At 39.9% G+C, this 23092-nt stretch overlaps 1 protein-coding gene across 1 annotated transcript; it reads right to left on the minus strand.

Annotated features, from left to right (window-relative positions):
• Positions 1–6669: 6669 nt before the first annotated feature.
• Positions 6670–19858, minus strand: LOC120306815 (pulmonary surfactant-associated protein A-like). Its single transcript, XM_039340728.1, has 7 exons — positions 19701–19858; positions 16640–16735; positions 13345–13434; positions 11481–11552; positions 10138–10218; positions 8661–8723; positions 6670–7153 (listed from the first exon to the last, which is right to left on the minus strand). Exons 2-7 carry the CDS (start codon positions 16719–16721, stop codon positions 6777–6779), a joined length of 765 nt encoding a protein of 254 aa, XP_039196662.1. The 5' UTR covers positions 16722–16735; positions 19701–19858; the 3' UTR covers positions 6670–6776.
• Between the last annotated feature and the right edge of the window lie 3234 nt (positions 19859–23092).

Genomic DNA, 23092 nt, shown 5'->3' on the forward strand with positions numbered 1-23092 from the left:
TTCACCCCAAAGTGAATTGGAAGAATGAAACGATGATGAAGTGAAGTGAAGTGAATCCTGGATTGAATAAAGTTGCAACGTTGAACCAGATAAAGGGTTCAGATCAGATTTTGTGTGATTCACTGACACTTTAGGTAGTGTAATGAACAATATGGTGGCATCTATTGGTAGTGAGCTTTGGAAACATGCAAATTATTACCCCACTATTGTTTGAAAGCATCTGGTTGTATTGTATTACTGTGTGGTTCAGAAGTATTACTGTTTTGGATAGGAAGGCTGTGCAGAGAGTGGTGAGGACAGCAAAAAAGATTATTGGAAGTTGACTTCCTTCTATCCAGGACAGGGCATATAAGCACTGTTTGACTAGGGTCTGACATTGTCTGGGGCACTCCACATCCTCTCCATGACCGATTTTCTTTGTTAGCTTCTGGCAGAAGGCTTCGTGGTACCCAAAGCAAAACAACCAGATTCCATAAGAGCTTTTACCCCTATGGCTCAACCTTGTTAACTGAAGACTCTGTTTTTTGCTATGTATTCAAAATGGCCTATGATATATGTATCTTTTCTGAGGTTTTCACGGGTGTTTGTACGTAGGTCTTTGGTTATTCGGGTTTTCTCCCATGTCAAATTGGAAGTGTCTTGGCGATGTTTCGACGAAGTCCCATTTGTCATCTTCAGGCTGGTGTTTTCGGCTTCCTAGAAGTACGAAGCTGAAAACACCAGCCTGAAGATGACAAATGGGACTTTGTCAAAATGTCGCCAAGACACTTCCAATTTTACGCGGGAGAAAACCCGAGTAACCAAAGACCTAATACAAACATCCGCGAAAACCTCAGAAAACACACACACACACACACACACACACACACACATATATGTCTGTCTATCGTCTGTCTGTCTGTTTGTCTGTCTGTCTGTCTGTCTATCTATCTATCTGTATATCTCTTTGTGTATATAGCATATGTACATATGTGTCCCTATATGTGAATGGGGATATATATATTCTTTTGAGAGTGGGCATCAAATTTTCATTTTTTTAAATGTGTGTCAGTGTGTTCACAGAGAAAAGTGACAATAAAGGTTATCTTATCTTATCTTATTATCCCACTATTTTTCCCTGGACTGAACGATTCTAAATATTTTGCACATTTAAAGTGTACAAAACTCTTCCAATCTTGTAACCACTCTGCACAGAAGTGCTTTTATGCCAGTGTATGGCTGGTGGAGCAGACACTCAAGCAAGGAGAGGGCAATCTGCAGTGTTTCTGACACAGAGATTTTCCCCCCCAGGAGACAAATAGCTAGCTCCTTTCTCACAGCCCTTAAACCCAAGGTCGCTCCAGGAATAGTATCTAAATTAAACATTTTGCAATGCTGCATTAGAATGCCTGTGCTATTCTAGAACAGATAAATACACATTTCACCTGTTTCAACAAAATGGCCAATGGCAAGATAATTTTGGTGGTGGGGCCCTTGATGGCTCATTTTAAAAAGAAAGCATTGTTCATACATAATTAGGGTGATCAGAAGCCAAGGGGGAAAACCTTTCTCTTCTTTTTTCCCAGGGGATAATTATTTTTATTGAAAAGTTCCGAATCATTCTAAATGTATAGTACATTTGTGTAGATAATTGAGTATCCTCGCCACATTATTTTTCCCCCTTTGATTCTCTGTGGTTTTCTTGGCAAGGTTTTTTAGAAATGGTTAGCAGAGAAGAGCAACAAAGACGATTAGGGGACTGGAGGCTAAAATATACGAAGAACGGTTGCAGGAACTGGGCATGGCTAGTCCAGTGAAGAGAAGGACCAGGGGAGACATGATAGCAGTCTCCCAATATTTGAGGGGCTGCCACAGAGAGGAGGGGGGGGGCAACCTATTTTCCAAAGCACCTGAAGGCCAGACACGGAACAATGGATGGAAACTGATCAAGGAAACAAATAAGGAGGAATTTTCTGGCAGTGAGAACAATCAACCAATGGAACTGAAGTTGCCTTCAGATTATGTGGGAGTTTCATCACTGGAAGTTTTCAGGAAGAGACTGGACTGCCATCTGTCAGAAATGGTGTAGGATCTCCTGCTTGGCCAGGGGTTGGACTAGATGACCTATAAGGTCCCTTTCAACTCTGTTATTTTACTCTACTCTACTCTACTCTACTCTACTCTACTCTACTCTACTCTACTCTACTCTACTCTACTCTACTCTACTCTATTCTACTCTATATTCTATTCTATTCTGTATTATCTGAGCCTCTGCCTCTATGTCTGAGAGAGAGGTCATCCATTTGGATTCCTGCTCAAGGTGAGACTAGAATTCACCATCTCCCAGTTTCTAAACTGATGCCTTAACCATGTCACCAAACTGGTTCTTTAACACTCCATTAGATGTTAGCTATTGGCAAGCAATATCCAAGATGAGTTGAAATATTCCATTTGAACAAATCAGCTCCAGTTTCTTTTCAGATCATGCAAATAACCTTTAAATAAACCTTTAACACTCCCCTTCTTTTAACAGCTGTAGCTAAATACAGAAATTTGAAAATGGGAAGGGGCTTCTCCTTCACCCCACCCCAAAATCTGACTTACTAAACATTCCTCTTCAGCAACCTTAAGAAAGGTCTTCTCATTTTTTTCATTTTGAGGAAGGACCACCTGTTTCTTTTAAACAGGACATTTGAAAAAGAGGATGCTAAGTTCCCATATCCCTGCTTAAAAAGCTGCTCAAACAACAGGTAAGGCTAGGAGAAGCATCTGCTTACCTTCTGTCTTCCTGTTTCGCCTTTTGGAAGAAAAGCGTCTGTAACTACTCCAAAGGTGACTTTTTTTTTCCTGTTTTCATTCAGGCTCTTCAGCAGGAACAAAACTTTTCCCAACTTTGAAGGATGTGTAATAAAGCCATAAAAATCTAAACAAGTGCTGCGGTCACTCAAAAACCAACGATCGATCGGGGAAATAGCGTTCAGAACAATACTAACAGGTAACTCGAGTGCATAAACTGTGCCACCTCCCACCTGGATCTTAAGGTGACACAGTCCTCCCTCCCCCCCCCCAGACTTTATCATGAATATTTCAGGCTAGTCCCACCCTTGTTCTGCCTCAAAAGGTAGTAAGAACAACACCCCGGCTGTTCCATCACATACAGTTTGACAAGAAAGACAAATGAAGCATTTGTACCCTAAAGCCTATTGGTCATGCAAGTGGTTTGGGTGTTGTAAAAATAATTCCTGTGGTGATTAATGCCACTCTGTGGGCTTGGCCCCAATTAGTTTTCAGGAAACGTAGAAAGGGAAAGGAAGAGAAGCATAGAATTAGCTAAACTTTGGATTCCGCAGTGATTTAGTTTCTGGTTTCCAAGAAATAATAGCATGTAAAAAAAGGATGGTGCCCACTTTTAACTGCATCTGGAGGTTGCAAGGATGCACACTATCACTCTATCATGTTGACTAGAGGCAATATGATAGCAGGGTTCCAATAATATAATATACCTGAAAAATTGGTTCTCTGCATGGTTGCCCATTTCCAGAAGTCTGTTCTGGGCCTGGGCCTCCGAGGCCCAGAAAAGACTTCCGGAAGTGGCATCCATTATCTCCCGGTGGGCCGTTCTGGGCCTGTGAGACCTCCCTGGCTTAGAACAGACTTCTGGAAGTGGTGTCCATGCACTTCTGGTAGTCTGTTCTGGGCCTTGCAAAAAGGGGCTAGGGCTTCAGCCAGTTTGATGAAGTCAGCAAAAAATTAGCTACTGGTTCTACCGAACGGGTGCAAGCCGGCTGAATCCCACCACTCAGCCAACTTATCTTCCAAAGCCCCAGAAGGCAGGAGAAGAAGCAACAGATGGAAACTAACCAAGGAGAGAAGCAAACTGGAACTAAGGAGAAACTGTCCTGACAGAACAATTAACCATTGGAACAGTTTGCCTTCAGACATTGTGGGTGCTTCATCACTGGAGGTTTTCAAGAAGAGATTGGACAACCGTTTGTCCAGAATGGTATAAGGACTCTTGCTTGAACAGGGGGTTGGACTAGAAGACCTCCAAGGCCCCTTCCAACTCTGTTATTCTGCTATTCTTGCAATATTTGAGGGCCTGCCACAAAGAAGAGGGAGTCAAACTATTCTCCAAAGGACCTGAAGGCAGGACAAGAAGCAACGGATGGAACCTAATCAAAGAGAAAAGCAAGCTAGAACTAAGGAGAAATTCTGTGACAGTGAGAACAATTAATCAGTGGAACAACCTGCCTCCAAAAGTTGTGAATGTTCCAGCAATGGAGGTTTTTAAGAAGAGATTGGACAGCCATCTGTCTGAAATAGTATAGGGTTTCTTGCCTGAGCAGGGCGTTGGACTAGAAGACCTCCAAAGTCACTTCCAATTCTTCTTCTTTTATTACATTAACAAGACGTCATATCCATTAATATAGAGGAGAAAAAATGGTAGAGCCCATGGTTCCCTCCCTTGCTTACTTACAACCCTATTGAATTTTCCCAGAACTGTTACTGCTAAACATTTATTTATTTATTTATTTATTTATTTATTTATTTATTTATTTATGAGAATTATATACCGCTTTAAGTGCAAGCACTCTCTAAGCGGTGTACACCAGTAAGCAATGTATATATATATTTACATTGCCCCCAACAATCTGGGTCCTCATTTTACCTACCCCGGAAGGATGGAAGGCTGAGTCAACCTTGAGCCGGTGAGATTTGAACCGCTGACCTGCTGAACACAGTCAGCTAAAGTGGCCTGCAGTACTGCACTCTAACTGCTGCGCCACCTCAGCTCTTATTATTTCTAATAAGTACCCTACTTTCCAAGGAAATACCTACATTTAAACACCTTAAGACAGCAAAGTTTTGCCTTCCTTGAATGTTTTCAAATGTTTGTGAAAGCGGGGAATTTGCATCAGTTCCTGGTTTGGATAATGTCCTATTTTTTTTTAATCAGTGAGGAATAATTCTCCAACCGAACCTATTACCACTGATCCTTTGTGTTTCAGGGTTTCATCCTGTCTCTCAAGGTGTTAAGCATCTACATGAAAGCCCTGGGAGACCCCATCTGAAGGGAGGTGTTAAGAGGTGTGGAACTGATACCCTAACAATTGGTATCTTTGGATATTGCCTGGAAGAGAGAGAATTAGCTACAGATCAACCCCAACTGCTCTTTAGAAGGCCAGATCCTGAAGTTGAAACTCAAATACTTTGGCCACCTAATGAGAAGGAAGGACTCATTGGAGAAGAGCCTAATGCTGGGAAAGATGGAGGGCAAGAGAAGAAGGGGACGACAGAGAAGGAGGTGGCTGGATGGAGTCACTGAAGCAGTAGGCGTGAGCTTAAATGGACTCCAGAAGATGGTAGAGGACAGGAAGGCCTGGAGGAATGTTGTCCATGGGGACACAATGGTCGGACACGACTTCGCAATTAACAACAACAACAACAACAAAATCCAGAGGAAATAATGTGATAATCTGGGTAAATATTTGGACTCTGGTTTCATCCCACGTTTTTGGATTTTGCTCAGTCTTCAACTACAAAACTTTTTCATCCTTTCCTAGTCTTTCTTTTAAAACTGAACTCTTACTTTCTCACCCACTGCCTGTAGGTAGTCCTCGACTTTACGACTTTACAATTGAGTCCAAAATTTCTGTTGCTACGTGAGACAGCTTTGCCCCATTTTACAAATTTTCTTTCCACGGCTGTTGTGAATCCTTGCAGGTATTACGTTAGTAACATGGTTTTTTTAAGGGAACATGACTTGTCAGAAGGTCACAAAAGTGGATCACAAGACCCCAGGGGGACAAAGCGACTGTCATAAATGGGAGTCAGTTGCCAGGTGTCTGAATTTTGATCACGTGATGATGTGAATAACATTTGGAGCTCTTGTATTCTGTATTCTGTATTCTATTCTATTCTATTCTATTCTATTCTATTCTATTCTATTCTATTCTATTCTATTCTATTCTATTCTATATTCTATTCTCTTCTGTATTCAGAATTCCATTCTATTCTATTCTATTCTTTTCTATTCTATTCTATATTCTATTCTCTTCTCTCTTCTCTCTTATGTATTCCATTCCATTCCATTCCATTCCATTCCATTCCATTCCATTCTATTCTATTCTATTCTATTCTATTCTATTCTATTCTATTCTATTCTATTCTATTCTATATTCTATTCTCTTCTGTATTCAGAATTCCATTCGATTCCATTCGATTCCATTCCATTCCATTCTATTCTATTCTATTCTATTCTATTCTATTCTATTCTATTCTATTCTATTCTATATTCTATTCTCTTCTCTTCTCTCTTCTCTCTTATGTATTCCATTCCATTCCATTCCATTCCATTCCATTCCATTCCATTCCATTCCATTCTATTCTATTCTATTCTATTCTATTCTATTCTATTCTATTCTATTCTATTCTATTCTATTCTATTCTATATTCTATTCTCTTCTCTCTTCTCTCTTCTCTCTTCTCTCTTATATATTCTATTCTATTCTATTCTATTCTATTCTATTCTATTCTATTCTATTCTATTCTATTCTTCATTCCTCTATTCCACTCCACTCCACTCCATTCCATTCCGTTCTATTTTATTCTTAGATTATCTGTTTACAAACATGCAATCCCTTTATAATAGATTTGTCTTTTGAGCACAGGAAATGAAACGAAAGCAAAGAAAATGCTAGGATTTTTATTATTATTATTATTTGACAGAAAAATTACATCAAGTTATGTTTTAAGGAACATTCAATGGTTGCCTTGGTTTGCCTAGTGGTTGGGTTTTAAAACTCACAGACCACAAGGCGGTAATTGTGGCACCTTTTGCTATACCAGGCTCCATTTTTGTTCATTTCCACACATTTTTTAGTTCCTGGATCGGAAGGTTCATCCTTGAACCAGTTGGTAAAATCCAATGGATCCCCATTCTGGAAATGGAATTTCCCTGGAACATCACTTTCAATAATACCTAGATATGCAGAATTGTTATAAAATTGCACAATCTCCTGAATAGCGTTGTTCTCTTTCAGGTTTCTTGGTGCAGCAATGGCGCCCTGGGCTTTTTTGCAAGTCAAGTCTGCTTTCTCAAAGTCATATTCCTCTCCAGTAGAGGCAAACAGCTTATCCCCAGCATTTGCCATCTTTTCTTCCAAGGTCAAAGCTGTCAAGAAATTTGGAAGCCTTGCTTAGATCCTTCAAAACATATAAAGAACGGTTGCTGGAATTGGGAATGTCTAGTTTAATGAAAAGGAAGACCAGGGGTGACATGATAGCAGTGTTCCAGTATCTGAGGGGTGGCCACAAACTAGAGGGAGTCAAGCTATTCTCCAAAGCACCTGAAGGCAGGACAAGAAGCAATGGATGGAAAGTAATCCAAGGACTGAATCAAGCTAGAACTAAGGAGAAATTGCCTGACCGTTAGAGCAATTAACGGCCAAAAGTGTCTGTGGCACCATGCAGAGCTTTTTTAAGGCAGCAAAAGGAATTGGCTGCCATTTTGTGGACAAACATGGCTGCCATTTTGTGGACAAGACAAAATGGCTGCTGCTTTGGGAATCCCAGCATGCAGATGGACTTCTTCAAAAGGTAAATGAAGAGGAGGAAGGTGCTTGACCAGGTGGGTGGAAATCAGTGCTAAGGCTGGAGCGGGAAAAGACCCATGGGAACCCAAGTCATGGGAAGTGGAGCATGGGGCATCCCTAGAAGATGGGAGAGGATGGGAAGGGCAGGGCTGGTGAGGCTGGGCCTGTGCCAGGCCTCCAGCAGAGTCCTCCATCCAGAATGCTCCGTAGGCTCCACTTAATGACCTGTACATTCCTTTTTCCATTTCATTGGGGAAAGCAAGCATGGTGTGTGTGTGTGTGTGTGTGTGTGTGTGTGTGTGTGTGTTATTAGTATTACATTTCACCTAACAATGATTGCGACCTGCGATTAAAATGGGCAGACTCCATTATAGTCATATCTCAAAGACTAATTATAGTCTCTTCTAGTGAACACCCATAACACACACACACACACACACACACAAAGGAGGCTTTGGGCTTTGGGACAAGGTGTGGTGCGAGCCCTTTTTGAGAAGTGGATTGATGAATTATTATCCCCGGGGCAACAATGTACTTTTTAAATTTCTTTTTTTTTTTACTATTTTGTTATTGTTTTTAACTTAAGCTCGTCAGCAAGCATTTTTGTATTTATTTATTTATATCCTGCCTTTATTACTTTTTTTTTACAAATGACTCAAGGTGATGACTATAGCCAGCAATATATATTCGATATATTCCTCCTCCTATTTACCGTATAGAAATAACAGCCCTGTGAAATGAATTGGGCTCAAAGACAGCCCAAATCAGTGAGCATTATGAATTCCTCTGAATGATATGCTGGATAGAATACACTCTTAAAAATAGAGGGACAATCTAACTTTAGGTTATCACGTTCTTTATCAGTCGGTAATTTTTTTTTTTAAAAGTCCCCGTTCCAGAAATTGAATTTTCCTGGATCATCACTTTCAATCATACCCAGATAGGCATTAACGGTTATAGTATGGCATAGTCTTCTGAACAGCTTTGGTCTCGTTCAGCTTTCTTGGCGATGCAAGGGAATAAGAATAAAAACTACTCACCCACTTTTAATTTGAAAAAGAGAAAGGGAAGCCATTAAAAACGTACCTCTTTCCATTTGGCCGATTCTACGTTGGAGTTCTTTGATGTCATCTTGACTGGCAGGGAGACCTGTGGATGAAAAATAATGGATCTTCATTGTCCCATGGTTCAATTGAAGTTATTATTACTCTTACTTGACTATATGATCCTGTGACATGAGTTGGGACGGTACTTTCCTTGAATGATGCATTGGAGTACAAATCAGCAATAGCCTGGCAGATTAGATAACAGAACGATTAATTGATTGATTTGTAGGCCTAGAGTATTTCTTGTGTCTTTCAACCGAAACAAATGGATTTTGTTTTGTGTAGCAAATACATTTTTTGTTTCTTCCTTTTTCTGAAAACTTCCCTGAACCCAAAGTTATATTTATTATTCTTTTAAAAAAAACAAAATATAAATAAGAGGCTCTTGCAAGACCTTCCACCAAGTCCCTTAATATTGGTATGCCAGGGTTTGCAACCTATATGTGTATTGGTGGGTCCTCAGGCTATTGTTGACACCTCCATCCATATCTTAAAGATGCTTTTTCAGGAGGCAACTGGACTTTCTTGTTTTTCTTTGAAGACGTTTCGCTTCTCATCCAAGAATCTTCTTCAGTTTTGACTGGATGGTGGGGAATGGAAGGATTTATACTCCTTGCAGACAGCCGGTCATTTGCTTTGTTTTAGAGGGTCATTATGGCCATTTTAAGGTTTACCTGTGTCCTCAGGGCCATCTGGTGCAAATGGGTGTGGAGCCTTCTTGAAATTGTTGAAAGAACTGTGTTGTAGACTAGAGACAGTCCTTTCAGACAGTCCTGAAGATTTTTTCTTTCAACAATGACAATAGGATTGTGGAGCAAAACCAATAACTACCTTTCAATCGCAGAAGGCAAACATCTCCATGAAGTCAAGTGCTCTCATAACTGATTTCCATCTCTGCAATAACTCTCATAATTTAGCCTCTGCTTCAAGGTGAATCATTTCAGAGAGTTTGTCTCACCCATCTCTATTTCATCAAAGGGATTCCTGTTGATATTTACCCCTCCCACTTTCAAGAGCTGGAGAGCTCGATTGCCAAATTAATATATAATGCGCAGCTGCCTAGGCAACACAACAGCCACACAAGGAAAGCTTGATCTCCTTTTCATTTAAGAAAATATCTAGAAGATGGTTGAATTTAGTGACACTAATTACCATCGAGATGAAAATAGTTTACAAAAATTGGGGGAACTTTTAAATTCCTTCAGAAGACATGACCTCTATTAGGTTGAAGTAGTCTTGCAAAATAGCGTGTGCAAGTTTTGAATGCGCCAGGAAGTGGTTCAGAATGTTTCATCAAGTAATATAGGAATCAAAGAGATTTTTAAAAAGGGAAAAGGAGGGTTGTCATTGTTTTTGTTTAGGATTCTGGATTGGGCCAAGCCAGATGTTGAGACAAGCATATCTGCTTAGGTCTGGAAGCCTCTAAAACGCTCACAAAAAGGATGACATCCAATCACCTGGTAGACCAGGAGGACCGCTCATACCCCTTGGTCCTGGAAAGCCAGGAGGTCCGCTTGGTCCAGGTGGTCCTTGGGGTCCTGATCAAAGGAAAACAAGAGATGTAATTATGTAACATTCTTGAGCACTTATTTTAAATTTTGGATATGGAAAGCGTTGGATTTGTGGCCGATCTGTTCATTACTATGTTGTAGAAACAGAAATGTATCTTTAATTACCCAAACTCTCCAAAATGGGATTCACAATATCTATAAAACTTCTTTTATTTTATTTATTGATATAAAACATTTCTACAGCTGCCTATCTTTTAACCAACTCTGGGAAGTTTTACTGGTCATGCCCCACCAGTATAGAATAGAATAGAATAGAATAGAATAGAATAGAATAGAATAGAATAGAATAGAATAGAATAGAATAGAGTAGAGTAGAGTAGAGTAGAGTAGAGTAGAGTAGAGTAGAGTAGAGTAGAGTAAAGTAGAACAGAACAGAATAGATCTGGAATGGACCTTGGAGGTCTTCCAGTGCAGCCCCCTGCTGAAGCAGGAGAATCTATACCATCTCAGATAAGTGACTGTCCAGTGAAGTCCACAGCTACACATTGAGAAGGTAAAGGCAGATTAGGGAGCAAAACCAATAACCATCTTGGGATTGCAGAAGGCAAGCATCTCCATGAAGTCAAGGACTCTCCTAACTGATTGGCATCTGTACAATAACTCTCCTAATTTAGTCTGTTCTTCAAGCTGGTGAATCATTTCCAAGAGTTTGTCTCACCCATCTTTATTTTGTGGAATGAGTTCCTGTTGATTTTCACCCCTCCTACTTCTAAGAGTTGGAAGGTTTGATTACCAAATTAGTATGTCATGGGATTGACCTGCCCCAGTGACATTTGCAGAAGAGGCAAGTTTCGGAACCCATTGGCCAAGAGATTTTGGCTGGCAGGATCAAGGAGAAAAATCTTGTCTGCCATGGGGCTCACCCTCTAGGACACCATGATTCTCAAGAGGAGACCTGACCCCACTCTTTGGACCTTAAAACCTGGCTCTGACCATTGGCCTTTGGGGGGTAGATAGGGCTGTGTCACTCTGGAGATGATTACTGGATTAGAAGACCCCACCTCTATTGTGCACCCACCCCTCTATCTTAAGCTATTTCTTTGTCAATTTGTATGTATTTGTTTCACCAAGTAATATAGGAATCAAAGAGATTTTTAAAAAGGGAAAGGTGGGTTGTCATTGTTTTTGTTTGGGATTCTGGCTTGGGCCAAACCAGATGTTGAGACAAGCATATCTGCTTAGGTCTGGAAGCCTCTAAAACGCTCACAAAAAGGATAAGATTCAATCACCTGGTATACCAGGAAGACCGCTGTCACCCCTTGCTCCAGGAAAGCCGCTTGGTCCAGGTGGTCCTGGGGGTCCTGTTCAAAGGAAAACAAGAGATGTAATTGTGTAACATTCTTGAGCACTTATTTCAAATTTTGGATATGGAAAGCATTGGATTTGTGGCTGATCCATTCATTGCCTTATTGTAGAAACAGAAATGTATCTTTAATTACCCAAACTCTCAAAAATGGGGTTCACAATATCTATAAACCTTTTATTTTATTTATTGATATAAAACATTTCTACAGTTGCCTATCTTTTAACCGACTCTGGGAAGCTTCCCATCCAAAAATATACATGCCCCACCAGTAAAGAATAGAATAGAATAGAATAGAATAGAATAGAATAGAATAGGATAGAATAGAATAGAATAGAATAGATCTGGAATGGACCTTGGAGTCTTCCAGTCCAGCCCCCTGCTGAAGCAGGAGAATTTATACCATCTCAGATAAGTGACTGTCCAGTCTCTTCTTACAAACCTCCAGTTGCTTCTCTCTTTGGTCAGTTTCCAACCATTGCTTCTTGTCCTTCCCTCTGGTGCTTTGGAGAATAGTTTGACCCCTTCTTCTTGGTGGCAGCCCCTCAAATACTGGAATACTGCTATCATGTTGCCCCTATTTCTTCTTTACTTTAGACTAGCCAAACCCAAGTCCTGCAGCCATTCTTCATATGTTTTAGTTTCCAGGCCTTGGATCATCTTATCTGAACTTTTACAAGGTCTCAACATCTTTTTTGTACTATGGTGACTAAAACTCGTTGCAGTATTTCAGATGTGGTCTCACTAGGGTTTTATAAAGCAGTACTAATACTTTGCGTGAACTTGAAGTCCACAGCTATACATTGAGAAGGTAAAGGCAGATTATGGAGCAAAACCAATAACCATCTTGGGATTGCAGAAGGCAAGCATCTCCATGAAGTCAAAGACTCTCCTAACTGATTGGCATCTATAGAATAACTCTCCTAACTTAGTCTGTTCTTCAAACTGGTGAATCATTTCCAAGAGTTTGTCTCACCCATCTTTATTTTGTGGAATGAGTTCCTGTTGATTTTCACCCCTCCTACTTCTAAGAGTTGGAAGGTTTGATTACCAAGTTAGTATGCCATGGGACATTTGCAGAAGAGGCAAGTTTCGGAACCCATTGGTCAAGAGATTTTGGCTGGCAGGATGAAGGAGAACAGTCTTCTCTGCCATGGGGCTCACTCTCTAGGACACCATGATTCTCAAGAGGAGACCTGACCTCACTCTTTGGACCTTAAAACCTGGCTCTGACCATTGGCCTTTGCGGGGTAGATAGGGCTGTGTCATCCTGGAGATGATTACTGAATTAAAAGATCCCACCACTATTGTGTACCCACCCTCTATCTTAAGCTATTTCTTTGTCAATTTGTATGTATTTATTGTCTTACTACTTTAATCATTTACTATGTCATTTTATCAGATTGAAAGCTGCCCAGATAGTGAGATGGGACCAAATGAATTGAATAAATTGATAAATTAATATGCAGTTGCCTAGGCAACACAACAAAAACACAAGGACAGCTCAGTCTCCTGAAGAAGATGACTCTGTTAATGGCACTAATGATTGTCTGGAAGAAACCAAATTTACCCAAAAATAGGGGCACTTCTAAATCCCTTCGGAGAGCATGATGAAGATGAAGGAGTCCAGAATGTTTCATCAGACAATGGAAGAATCAAAGAGAGTTTGAAAAAAGGAGGAAGAGGAGTGTGTTTTGTTTGGAATTTTGAAATGGGCAAAGCTAGAGATTGGGACAAGCACATCTGGGAGGTCTGGAAGGAAAGCCAACGAAATGGAGATACTCCATCACCTGGTGGACCAGGTGGTCCTGGGATGCCTGGGATGCCTGGTGGTACTTCAGGGCCAAGAGGTCCAATTCCCCCATTAGATCCTTGGGGACCTGTTCAAAGGAAAACATATACATGTAAATGTGTCACTCTCTTTAATAACCTTGGGCACCAATTTCAAATTTCAGATATAAAAAAGCATTGGAGTTTTGGAAGATCAGTTCATCATTCTGTTGTAGAAACATAAATATATTCTGAACTTCAATGACCCAAACTCTCAAATTGGGATATACAATATCTATGAGGCTCCTTTCCTTTCCTTTACTTTCCTTTCCTTTCCTTTCCTTTCCTTTTTTTCCTAATTCTCCTTCCCTTCCCTTCCCTTCCTTTTCTTTCCTCTCCTTTCCTTTCCTTCCCTTCCCTTTCCTTCCCTTCCCTTTCCTTCCCTTCCCTTCCCTTTCTTTCCCTTCCCTTCCCAAATTCTCCTTCCCTTCCCTTCCCTTCCTTCCCTTTCCTTCCCTTCCTTCCCTTCCCTTCCCTTCCCTTCCTTTCCCTTCCCTTCCCTAATTCTCCTTCCCTTCCCTTCTCTTCCTTTCCCTTCCCTTCCCTTCTTTCACTTTCCCTCCCTTCCTTTCCTTTCCTTTCCTTTCCTTTCCTTCCCTTCCTTCCCTTCCTTTGCCTTCCTTTCCCTTCCCTTCCCTAATTCTCCTTCCCTTCCCTTCCTTCCCTTCCCTTCCCTTCCCTTCCTTCACTTTCCCTCCCTTCCCTTCCTTTCCTTTCCTTTCCTTCCCTTCCCTTCCTTCCCTTCCTTCCCTTCCCTTCCTTCCCTTCCTTCCCTTCCCTTCCTTTCCCTTCCCTTCCCTAATTCTCCTTCCCTTCCCTTCCTTCACTTTCCCTCCCTTCCCTTCCCTTCCCTTCCTTTCCTTTCCTTTCTTTTCTTTTCCTTTCCTTCCCTTCCCTTCCCTTCCCTTCCTTCCCTTCCTTTGCCTTCCTTTCCCTTCCCTAATTCTCCTTCCCTTCCCTTCCCTTCTCTTCCTTTCCCTTCCCTTCCTTCCCTTTCCCTCCCTTCCCTTCCTTTCCTTTCCTTTCCTTCCCTTCCCTTCCTTCCCTTCCTTTGCCTTCCTTTCCCTTCCCTAATTCTCCTTCCCTTCCCTTCCCTTCCCTTCCCTTCTCTTCCTTTCCCTTCCCTTCCTTCCCTTTCCCTCCCTTCCCTTCCTTCCCTTCCCTTTCCTTCCCTTCCCTTCCCTTCCTTCACTTTCCCTCCCTTCCCTTCCTTTCCTTTCCTTTCCTTTCCTTCCCTTCCTTCCCTTCCTTCCCTTCCCTTCCTTCCCTTCCTTCCCTTCCCTTCCTTCCCTTCCTTCCTTTACTTCCCTTCCCTTCCCTAATTCTCCTTCCTTCCCTTCCCTTCCCTCTCCATTACCTTCCTTCCTTTTCACTTTCCCCCCCCTTCCCTTTTCCTTTCTTTCCTTCTTTCACTTCCCTTCCCTTTCCTTCCTTCCTTCCCTCCTTTCCTCCCTTCCTTCCTCCCTTCCTTCCTCCTTCCTTTCCCTTCCTTCCCTTTCCCTTCCTTTCCCTTCCCTTCCCTTCCCTTCCTTCCCTTCCCTTCCCTTCCTTTCCCTTCCCTTCCCTAATTCTCCTTCCCTTCCCTTCTCTTCCTTCACTTTCCCTCCCTTCCCTTCCTTTCCTTTCCTTTCCTTTCCTTCCCTTCCCTTCCCTTCCCTTCCCTTCCTTCCCTTCCTTTGCCTTCCTTTCCCTTCCCTAATTCTCCTTCCCTTCCCTTCCCTTCTCTTCCTTTCCCTTCCCTTCCTTCCCTTTCCCTCCCTTCCTTCCCTTCCTTTGTCTTCCTTTCCCTTCCCTTCCCTTCCCTTCCTTCCCTTCCCTTCCCTTCCTTTCCCTTCCTTCCTTACATTCCCTAAATTCTCCTTCCTTCCCTTCCTTCACTTTCCACTCCCTTGTCCTTCCTTTCCTTTCATTTCCTTTCCTCCCTTCCCTTCCTTCCTTCCCTTCTTCCCTTCCTTCCTTCCTTCCTTCCTTCTCTTTTCCCTTATTCCCTTCCCCTTCTAATTCTCTTCCCTTCCCTTCTTACTTCCCTTCCCTTCCCTTCCCTTCCTTCCCTTCCTTTGCCTTCCTTTCCCTTCCCTAATTCTCCTTCCCTTCCCTTCCCTTCTCTTCCTTTCCCTTCCCTTCCTTCCCTTCCCTCCCTTCCCTTCCTTTCCTTTCCTTTCCTTCCCTTCCCTTCCTTCCCTTCCTTTGCCTTCCTTTCCCTTCCCTAATTCTCCTTCCCTTCCCTTCCCTCCCTTCCCTTCCCTTCCCTTCCTTTCCTTTCCTTTCTTTTCTTTTCCTTTCCTTCCCTTCCCTTCCCTTCCCTTCCCTTCCTTCCCTTCCTTTGCCTTCCTTTCCCTTCCCTAATTCTCCTTCCCTTCCCTTCCCTTCTCTTCCTTTCCCTTCCCTTCCCTTCCTTTCCCTTTCCTTCCCTTCCCTTCCCTTCCCTTCCCTTCCTTCCCTTCCTTTGCCTTCCTTTCCCTTCTCTTCCCTAATTCTCCTTCCCTTCCCTTCCCTTCCTTCCCTTCCCTTCCTTCCCTTCCCTTCCCTTCCCTTCTCTTCCTTTCCCTTCCCTTCCCTTCCTTTCCTTTCCTTTCCTTTCCTTCCCTTCCTTCCCTTCCCTTCCCTTCCCTAATTCTCCTTTCCTTCCCTTCCTTTCCTTTCCTTCCCTTCCCTTTCCTTCCCTTCCCTTCCCTTCCATCTTCCCTTCTTTTCTGTCTTCCTTTACTTTCCCTTCCCTTCCCTTCCCCTCTCTTCCTTTCCCTTCCCTTCCCTTCCCTTCCCTTCCTTTCCTTTCCTTTCCTTTCCTTTCCTTCCCTTCCCTTCCCTTCCCTTTCCTTAAAACATTTGTATTATTTCTGTAATATTCAGTGGAGAAATCTGAAAATGGTGATGCCAGTCTATTGTTCCCATTGCAAAGGCAATTTATTTCTTTTTTGGAAAAAAATGCACTTTTGTTATTGGAATTTAAAAATGGGAAGATCTCTCTGTCTGTCTGTCTGTCTGTCTGTCTGTCTATTTGCTGCCCATCTGGTAATGAAACAACTCTGGGCAGCAAATAAATTCAATAAAGAAAGAAATAATCTTAACATTTTTAAACTCCAAGCTATGATTATAGATTTCTTCTGAAGAATTCATCAGTAAAATGTCGAGGCGAGAAACCACACAGAATGTTCTTCTGTTCATTAGCAACAGGATAATCTCTGATTATTTACAATTGTGTTTTTGATTGCTTAATCATTAGTATTGATTTTTTTTTGTTATTTCCAAGCTTACCTGGATAATTTATCTGCCCATGAGCTTTTACCAGTAAAGCAGCTGTTACGGCAAGGATCCAAACCAGCTGGAAGGACAGCATCCTTTGTCAACCAGCTAAATGAAGAAAAATATTTTCAGCAGATGGCCTTGCATCAACATAATTTTTATTTCCAAAATGACTCACAACAAATTGGAAAAAAACAGATTGAAGAGACTTACACCTGGATATAATGAGCAGTTTATTTAAATTAGAGAATGACATGATTGACAATAATGCTGGTGTGATGAGTGGTGGAAGGGAAAATGTAGACTAAGGAGACAATTTTTTTTTTTAAAAAAAATACCAGCCCGAGTTGCAGAATTCCACCCTCCGTGCATCAAGTAAAATTTCGTTCCTAATCCATACCTCAGTTTTGCACTTTTATGATGAAACAGCTACTTGTACTTCTGGGAACAATTTGATGCTGCAAGGAGTATTTATGGGAAGCATAAGTGCATATTAAATAGTCTTGATTTTGGCTAGTGAAGATCCATAGCATTGCATTATAGAGTATCCCCATGTCCCAAAAAGTTATATCACTTCACTATAGGAAGGTGACATCTTCTTCAGATTGAACTCAAGTTCTAGTGACTTCAAAAACATATTCATGTAGTCTCTTGGCAACAACATGGAAGTGGATTCCTTTTGCCTTTTTAAATTTTTTTTTAAAAAATGACTGTTCTGGACACCCAAATATCTGGTCCAACTTAGGATATCAAAATTAGCCACCCAGCTGACTTTCATATCTTAAGTTCCACCAGTTTGAACTTGTGTCCCACCACAATAGCAACAGGTCAGAGCTAGTCCGCCCTGCTGATTCCAGCAATACATTAACATATCTTCCTATTTTTAGTTTTTTTAAAGTTTGTTAGAATTGTGAATATAGAATAAAAATTAATCGGAACTAATCATTAGAATGGAGAGAGAAAAAAAACAAGAAAGAAGAAAAGAGCAAAGACCAAAGTAGAGAAATTGAAGAACAGGAACAAAAGGATTATAAAGAAGTGATTTCCAATTTTCTTTTATAGCAGCTACAAGTATCAATATAAGCTAACCTCTTACAATTGGGATGGGAAGAATTGGCAATTAAAACATATAGATGAATTAGCACAAGAAAATATTATTTATTCGTGGTTTCAGTATAGACAATTATTGGAAAGGTGGAAGATAGATTATAAAGTGGGCTTGATTAGAGAGGATGAAAATTTGTTGAAACAAATTAAAGATCAAAGTCGATCTCATATAAAAAGAATTTATGATGTATTAGTGGAGTTGGATTCAGAAACAGAATTAGTTAAAGATTGCATGGTTAAATGGGCTCAAAATTTTGATGAGCCGGTTTTATTAGAAACATGGGAGATAATTTGGGTGAGGAATGTTAAATTCACGCAAGCTCAAAATTTACGGGAAAATTTTTATAAAATGTTTTACAGATGGCACCTTGATCCACAAAAGATGTGTCGTATGTATTCAAATTTGCAACCTAAATGTTGGAGATGTGGTTGTTTGGATGCAACATATTATCATATTTGGGGGTCATGTAAAAGTATAAAAGCTTTTTGGATAAAGATATGGTGGAATATTCAAAAAATTTTTAAGAGAAGGATAAAGTTCACTCCACAATTTTTTTTATTAGGTATTATTGTTGATTGTGACGATAAAGAAATTATTTTAATGTTAAATTTAATTACAGCAGCAAGGTTGTTGATAGGACAATATTGGAAGAAGGAATTTTTGCCTACCTTGGAGGAATGGTTTTTTAAAGTTTCTTATTTATCTGAAATGGCAAAAATTTCGGCTTATTTGAAAGATCAATCACAAGAGAAATATCTCTTGGTGTGGAAAAGATGGATAAATTTTATACAGTATAAGTATGATATTAAAAGATATTATTTAGCTTTTGAATAATTTATGTTTAAAGTTTAAAGTTTAAGGTAATAAGTATTTTTTATTATACATATATATTGGACTTTTTTATTATATATATATATTGGATTTTTTTTTTTAATGTAACTTTTGTTTGAGGTTTACTTAAGTTTAAATGTTTTGTATTCTTAGTTTTAGTTAACCCTGTATTCAGCTCTGGGAAGAGGGGGGGGGATGGTTTTTGGGTGGGTAGGGAGGTAGTGGGAGAGGGATTTTATTGTAAAATTGTAAAACTTTTAATAAATAAAAAAAAAGCTAACCTCTTACAGCGTAGATTTCATTTTCCCTATGGTCTAGTGAAGGAGACCCTCTGCAATAATATATTCTCATTTGTTTAGAAAATGTTTGATACTTTCTCCCTCTTTAAATTAGCCGTTTTATTTCCATCTCTTTATTCTGCTAGTGGCTATGACATTGTCAACAGCATTTTCTTTAAACTGATAAATTAAAAAGGTGAAAATATCTGAATGACAACCCAGTGCTACCCTTCTTTATTGGAAAAGTATATATTTAAATTACTTTAAAGTTGCCCTTCTCCCCTTTTTTAATTTTAATTCCAATTAAGTCAGCATGACAGGCTGTTCATTACTATTATTACTACATTGCTTGGTGTGTTAATTTTAAAATTGGCATTGCATCTTTATGGACTTCTAAAACATATGATGGAATACTATAGATACCTACTCAAAGGAAAGTACTGCTCAATCATTAGCACCCTTCCACAACCAATTAGATAGAACTTGTAGCTTTGAACGAAGGATTTTAACTTACCCTTTTGCTTCAGGACAAAATAATGAGGAATGGTGAAAAAAATTCAATTTACAGTATGTGTATACAATTGTTGTTGGGTCTTCATTCTCTACCAGTCCCTTCTGTTTTATTTATATACAGTAGTTGTTCCATTTAGCAAAGCTACAATAACCATCTGTCAATAGTGATTGTCTTAAACCATAGGCCAATGGAGAGAAATAAATCTTTCTGCTGGAAATTGTTTGGACATTTAAGGTTTCTATAAGACGATCTAATTCATTCATAAGGATGAATGGTTACCAATGACAGACACTTGCAGAAACAAAAGAGAGCTTGAGTTGAATGCGAAGTCAGCGTGCTTACCAAAGTGTTTCTCGATCAGCTAAAGCAGTTTCTTCACCCTAGAAAAAGATGAAGGTTGATCCAGGAGGAGTAAATTCTCTTCTCTTTTCAACAGCAAGAAAAAACACAAGAGAGAAACCCATGCAGATGTGCATTTTATTTTACCTCTGCTCTTGCGCAAAATATCGGATTGCAAAATCGATCTTTGAATAGTTCCGCTTACTGGCATACATGCAGCCTCTTAGTATAAACCTTCACCCCGTTTATTCATTACAAAACCATTGTCAGTTGCCAAGTCAGATCAATTTGCACAGGGCTTAATTCCAATCAGTCCGTCAGTCAATTTAGAATTGACTGACTGACTGACTTTGATTGATTGATTAGGCATATAAGCCACTTCAACCCAACTCTTTGAGCAGTCCAATGGGTGGCTTAAAGATATATTGATTGCATGGGCAAAAAACATAGGGCACAATATAGAATTAGAAGATTGGGAAAGAATTTGGAATAAAAATCACAAAATAACAAAATCCGCTGCATATAAGGAAAATCAATATAAAATGCTATATCGTTGGCACCTAGCCCCTGCAAAATTAGCCAAAATGTATCCGAACTAAAGCCCAAATTGTTGGAAATGTAATTATCGTCAAGATACCTTCTTTCACGCTTGGTGGCTGTGCCCTGAAGTGAAAAAATATTGGAGCAAAATACAAGGGTGGCTACAAGACTTAACAAAATGTCAAATCGAATTAAATCTGGAAACATTTCTCCTGGGAATACTTAAAAAGAAATTTGATAAGAAAATAGGATATCTGATTTTACATATACTAACTGCGGCAAGAATTGCATTCGTGCAATATTGGAAGGAACGCAATATACCACCAGAGGGGTTGATTATTCAGAAAATTTGTGAATGTGCCGAGATGGACAAACTCACCTTAGAATTAAAAGACAAAGATGATTCGGAATTTTACGCGGTTTGGGAAAATTGGTATATTTGGATAGACAACAGAAACAAAAATTGGAAATACACATAAGGTTATTGTGCAAATTAGGTTATTGTGGGTTAGATTGAATGTACACAGTGCATATATTGTATAGAATGTAGATCCATAGTATATAAAAATGTCATAGTCTGCTGAATATGTACTGTATAAAGGAAAACGTTAATAAAAATATTTTTTTTTAAAAAAGATATATGTGGCTTTTAATCCTCTCCAGTTACCCAATGTGTAAAAAAGGGGTCAAAATTTTGAGACTTGGAGTCCACAAAACAGATGTTGCAACTCTGAGGCTGTGTTTGTTACATCCAGGTTCAAACTCTTTTCTGGAAGCTCCCGGGATAAGTAAACTATGACAAAGCAGAATACACAGCAAAATGGCAGATATTTTTCAGAGTCCTTCTTTAAACAATCTCAATTTATCCCAGTGAAGAAAACTTTCTCACTGTCCATGAATTAATCTGCCTCTTTGTTTTTACCTTTTTTTCTTCTCAGGGTTAGTTTATCAATTCCTCTTGGCCTTTCCAAGGCTTAGTTGAATGAGTGCTTAACCCTGAATTATAGTTGGTTTTGTATTTCTGATCAAACATTAGTTCTTATAAAAAGGTCTTTTTTTTCTTTTTCAACATTTTCTCTTTCTTTCTTTCTTTCTTTCTTTCTTTCTTTCTTTCTTTCTTTCTTTCTCTCTCTCTCTCTCTCTCTCTCTCTCTCTCTTTCTCCCTCCCTCCCTCCCTCCCTCCCTCCCTCCCTTTATTTCATCCCATCCCCTTTGTTCTGAGTAGCAATTCATTGCCAAAATATGATTCCATCCAAACTGAAATCCATTCACAGTTGCAAATAAATATAGATCAAATCTTTGGCTAGAATCTTTGACTAAAGCTTCAACATTTTCAAAATCTTTGAAGCTGGTGAAAACTGGTGATAAAGGTATATAATTGTCAGGGGTTCTCTTATTTACAGTTATTAGAAGGGTTTAAAGCAGAAAAAAGAATTTATGGTTTTGTTGAAAGAAAAGTCTTCATCCTGGTTCATTCAAGCCAGCGATAAATAAACAACATGGCGACTGCTTTGGGAAGAAGGTTGCAGTTTATTGAAGAGACAGAAAGATGGTTCTTGCAGGAAAGACCAGAGAAAGAAAGGAAGGGCTGAGCACATGGGTAGTAGGTTTTTATAGTCTCTGAAAGCTTTTTGTTTGGAATAGTTTCCTGTTCCTGTGGCATGAACTTGGAGGCTATTTCCTGTGCCACGTATTCTGACCTGAGTTTAGGTGTGCCCTCTCTGGTATTTTTTATAGTGATGGGTTAGTCCTATTATCATATCCTGCTTCCCTGGTGATGGGGCTAATGGCTCCTAGAGTTTGGGTAGTGTATTCAGATTTTAGGTCTTTGTCTTCTTGATCTCCTAGCTGGGGCCTTTCTGATGGTTTACATCTGCATTTGTATAGAGCTGGCTCCTGCTTGGGACAGAGAGACTTGGGGGCAGGGTTAGTTTCTGCTCTTTAAAATCCTTTTGAGGAAATATATTTTTCTGCCCTTTTTAATATTTCCTTCTCTGGGGCTGGCTTCCCACAATCCCCGCTTTGGGCCTTAAATGTGAGAATGACACACTTACTGGCACAAGGTTAAAACTGATCTGGTTAGGGAGACTTGGTAGACAAGCTTTTAAACTGTTAAGCAAAAAAAAAAAAAAGACATTAATGGAGGCAAAAGGATCCCTTCAGTGGCTCCCAAAAGGGGAGCTTCCAACCCATAAAGTTCTAAAAGTCAGGGTAAGCATTTTTTAGGTGAAAAAGAAATTTATACTGTCCAATATTCTGTGCCAATCATTTTCAGATGTTGGATGTCACTTTTAGCTTCCAGTCAGGTTTGCACATCCCTCCCAAAATTCTTCACAGCCATGATTTTCCTCAATACATAACCACTAGCTGCCCATTTTCAAGGGTTGTTTCCTGCCTTAGCTCTTAATTCAGTGCATCCAGGTTTGTGATGTCCAATTGAAGTTAGCCAGTATACAAGCCAGCTATCAATTTTTTCTTTAAATTGCACATAGTGAGCTCTAGGACTCCCAATCTGAGTCCATCAGTGCAAGATATTCAGGGTTGAGGTTTGGGGGTCTCTTTCCTGCTACTTTCTCAGTCAGGGCATACAAATTGCAAAATTGCCTGAGGGGGCCTGTTCTCTCCCCCTTGGAATTTGCTGGCAGTTGTGCCTACAAAGCTTTGGTGCAATAGAGCAAAAATCAGCCTGGGGAACTTTACTGAAAGTAAGTGAAAGAGACTCAGTGTGATAATAATAATAATAATAATAATAATAATAATAATAATAATAATAATAGTAGTAGTAGTAGTAGTAAAGTAGTAGTAAAGTTGGAAGGGACCTTGGAGGTCATCTAGTCCAACCCCCTGCTCAGGCA

This window comes from Crotalus tigris, unplaced genomic scaffold, assembly GCF_016545835.1.
Source record: "Crotalus tigris isolate CLP2741 ecotype Arizona unplaced genomic scaffold, ASM1654583v1 scf7180000017753.6788120, whole genome shotgun sequence".
NCBI lineage: Eukaryota > Metazoa > Chordata > Lepidosauria > Squamata > Viperidae > Crotalus > Crotalus tigris.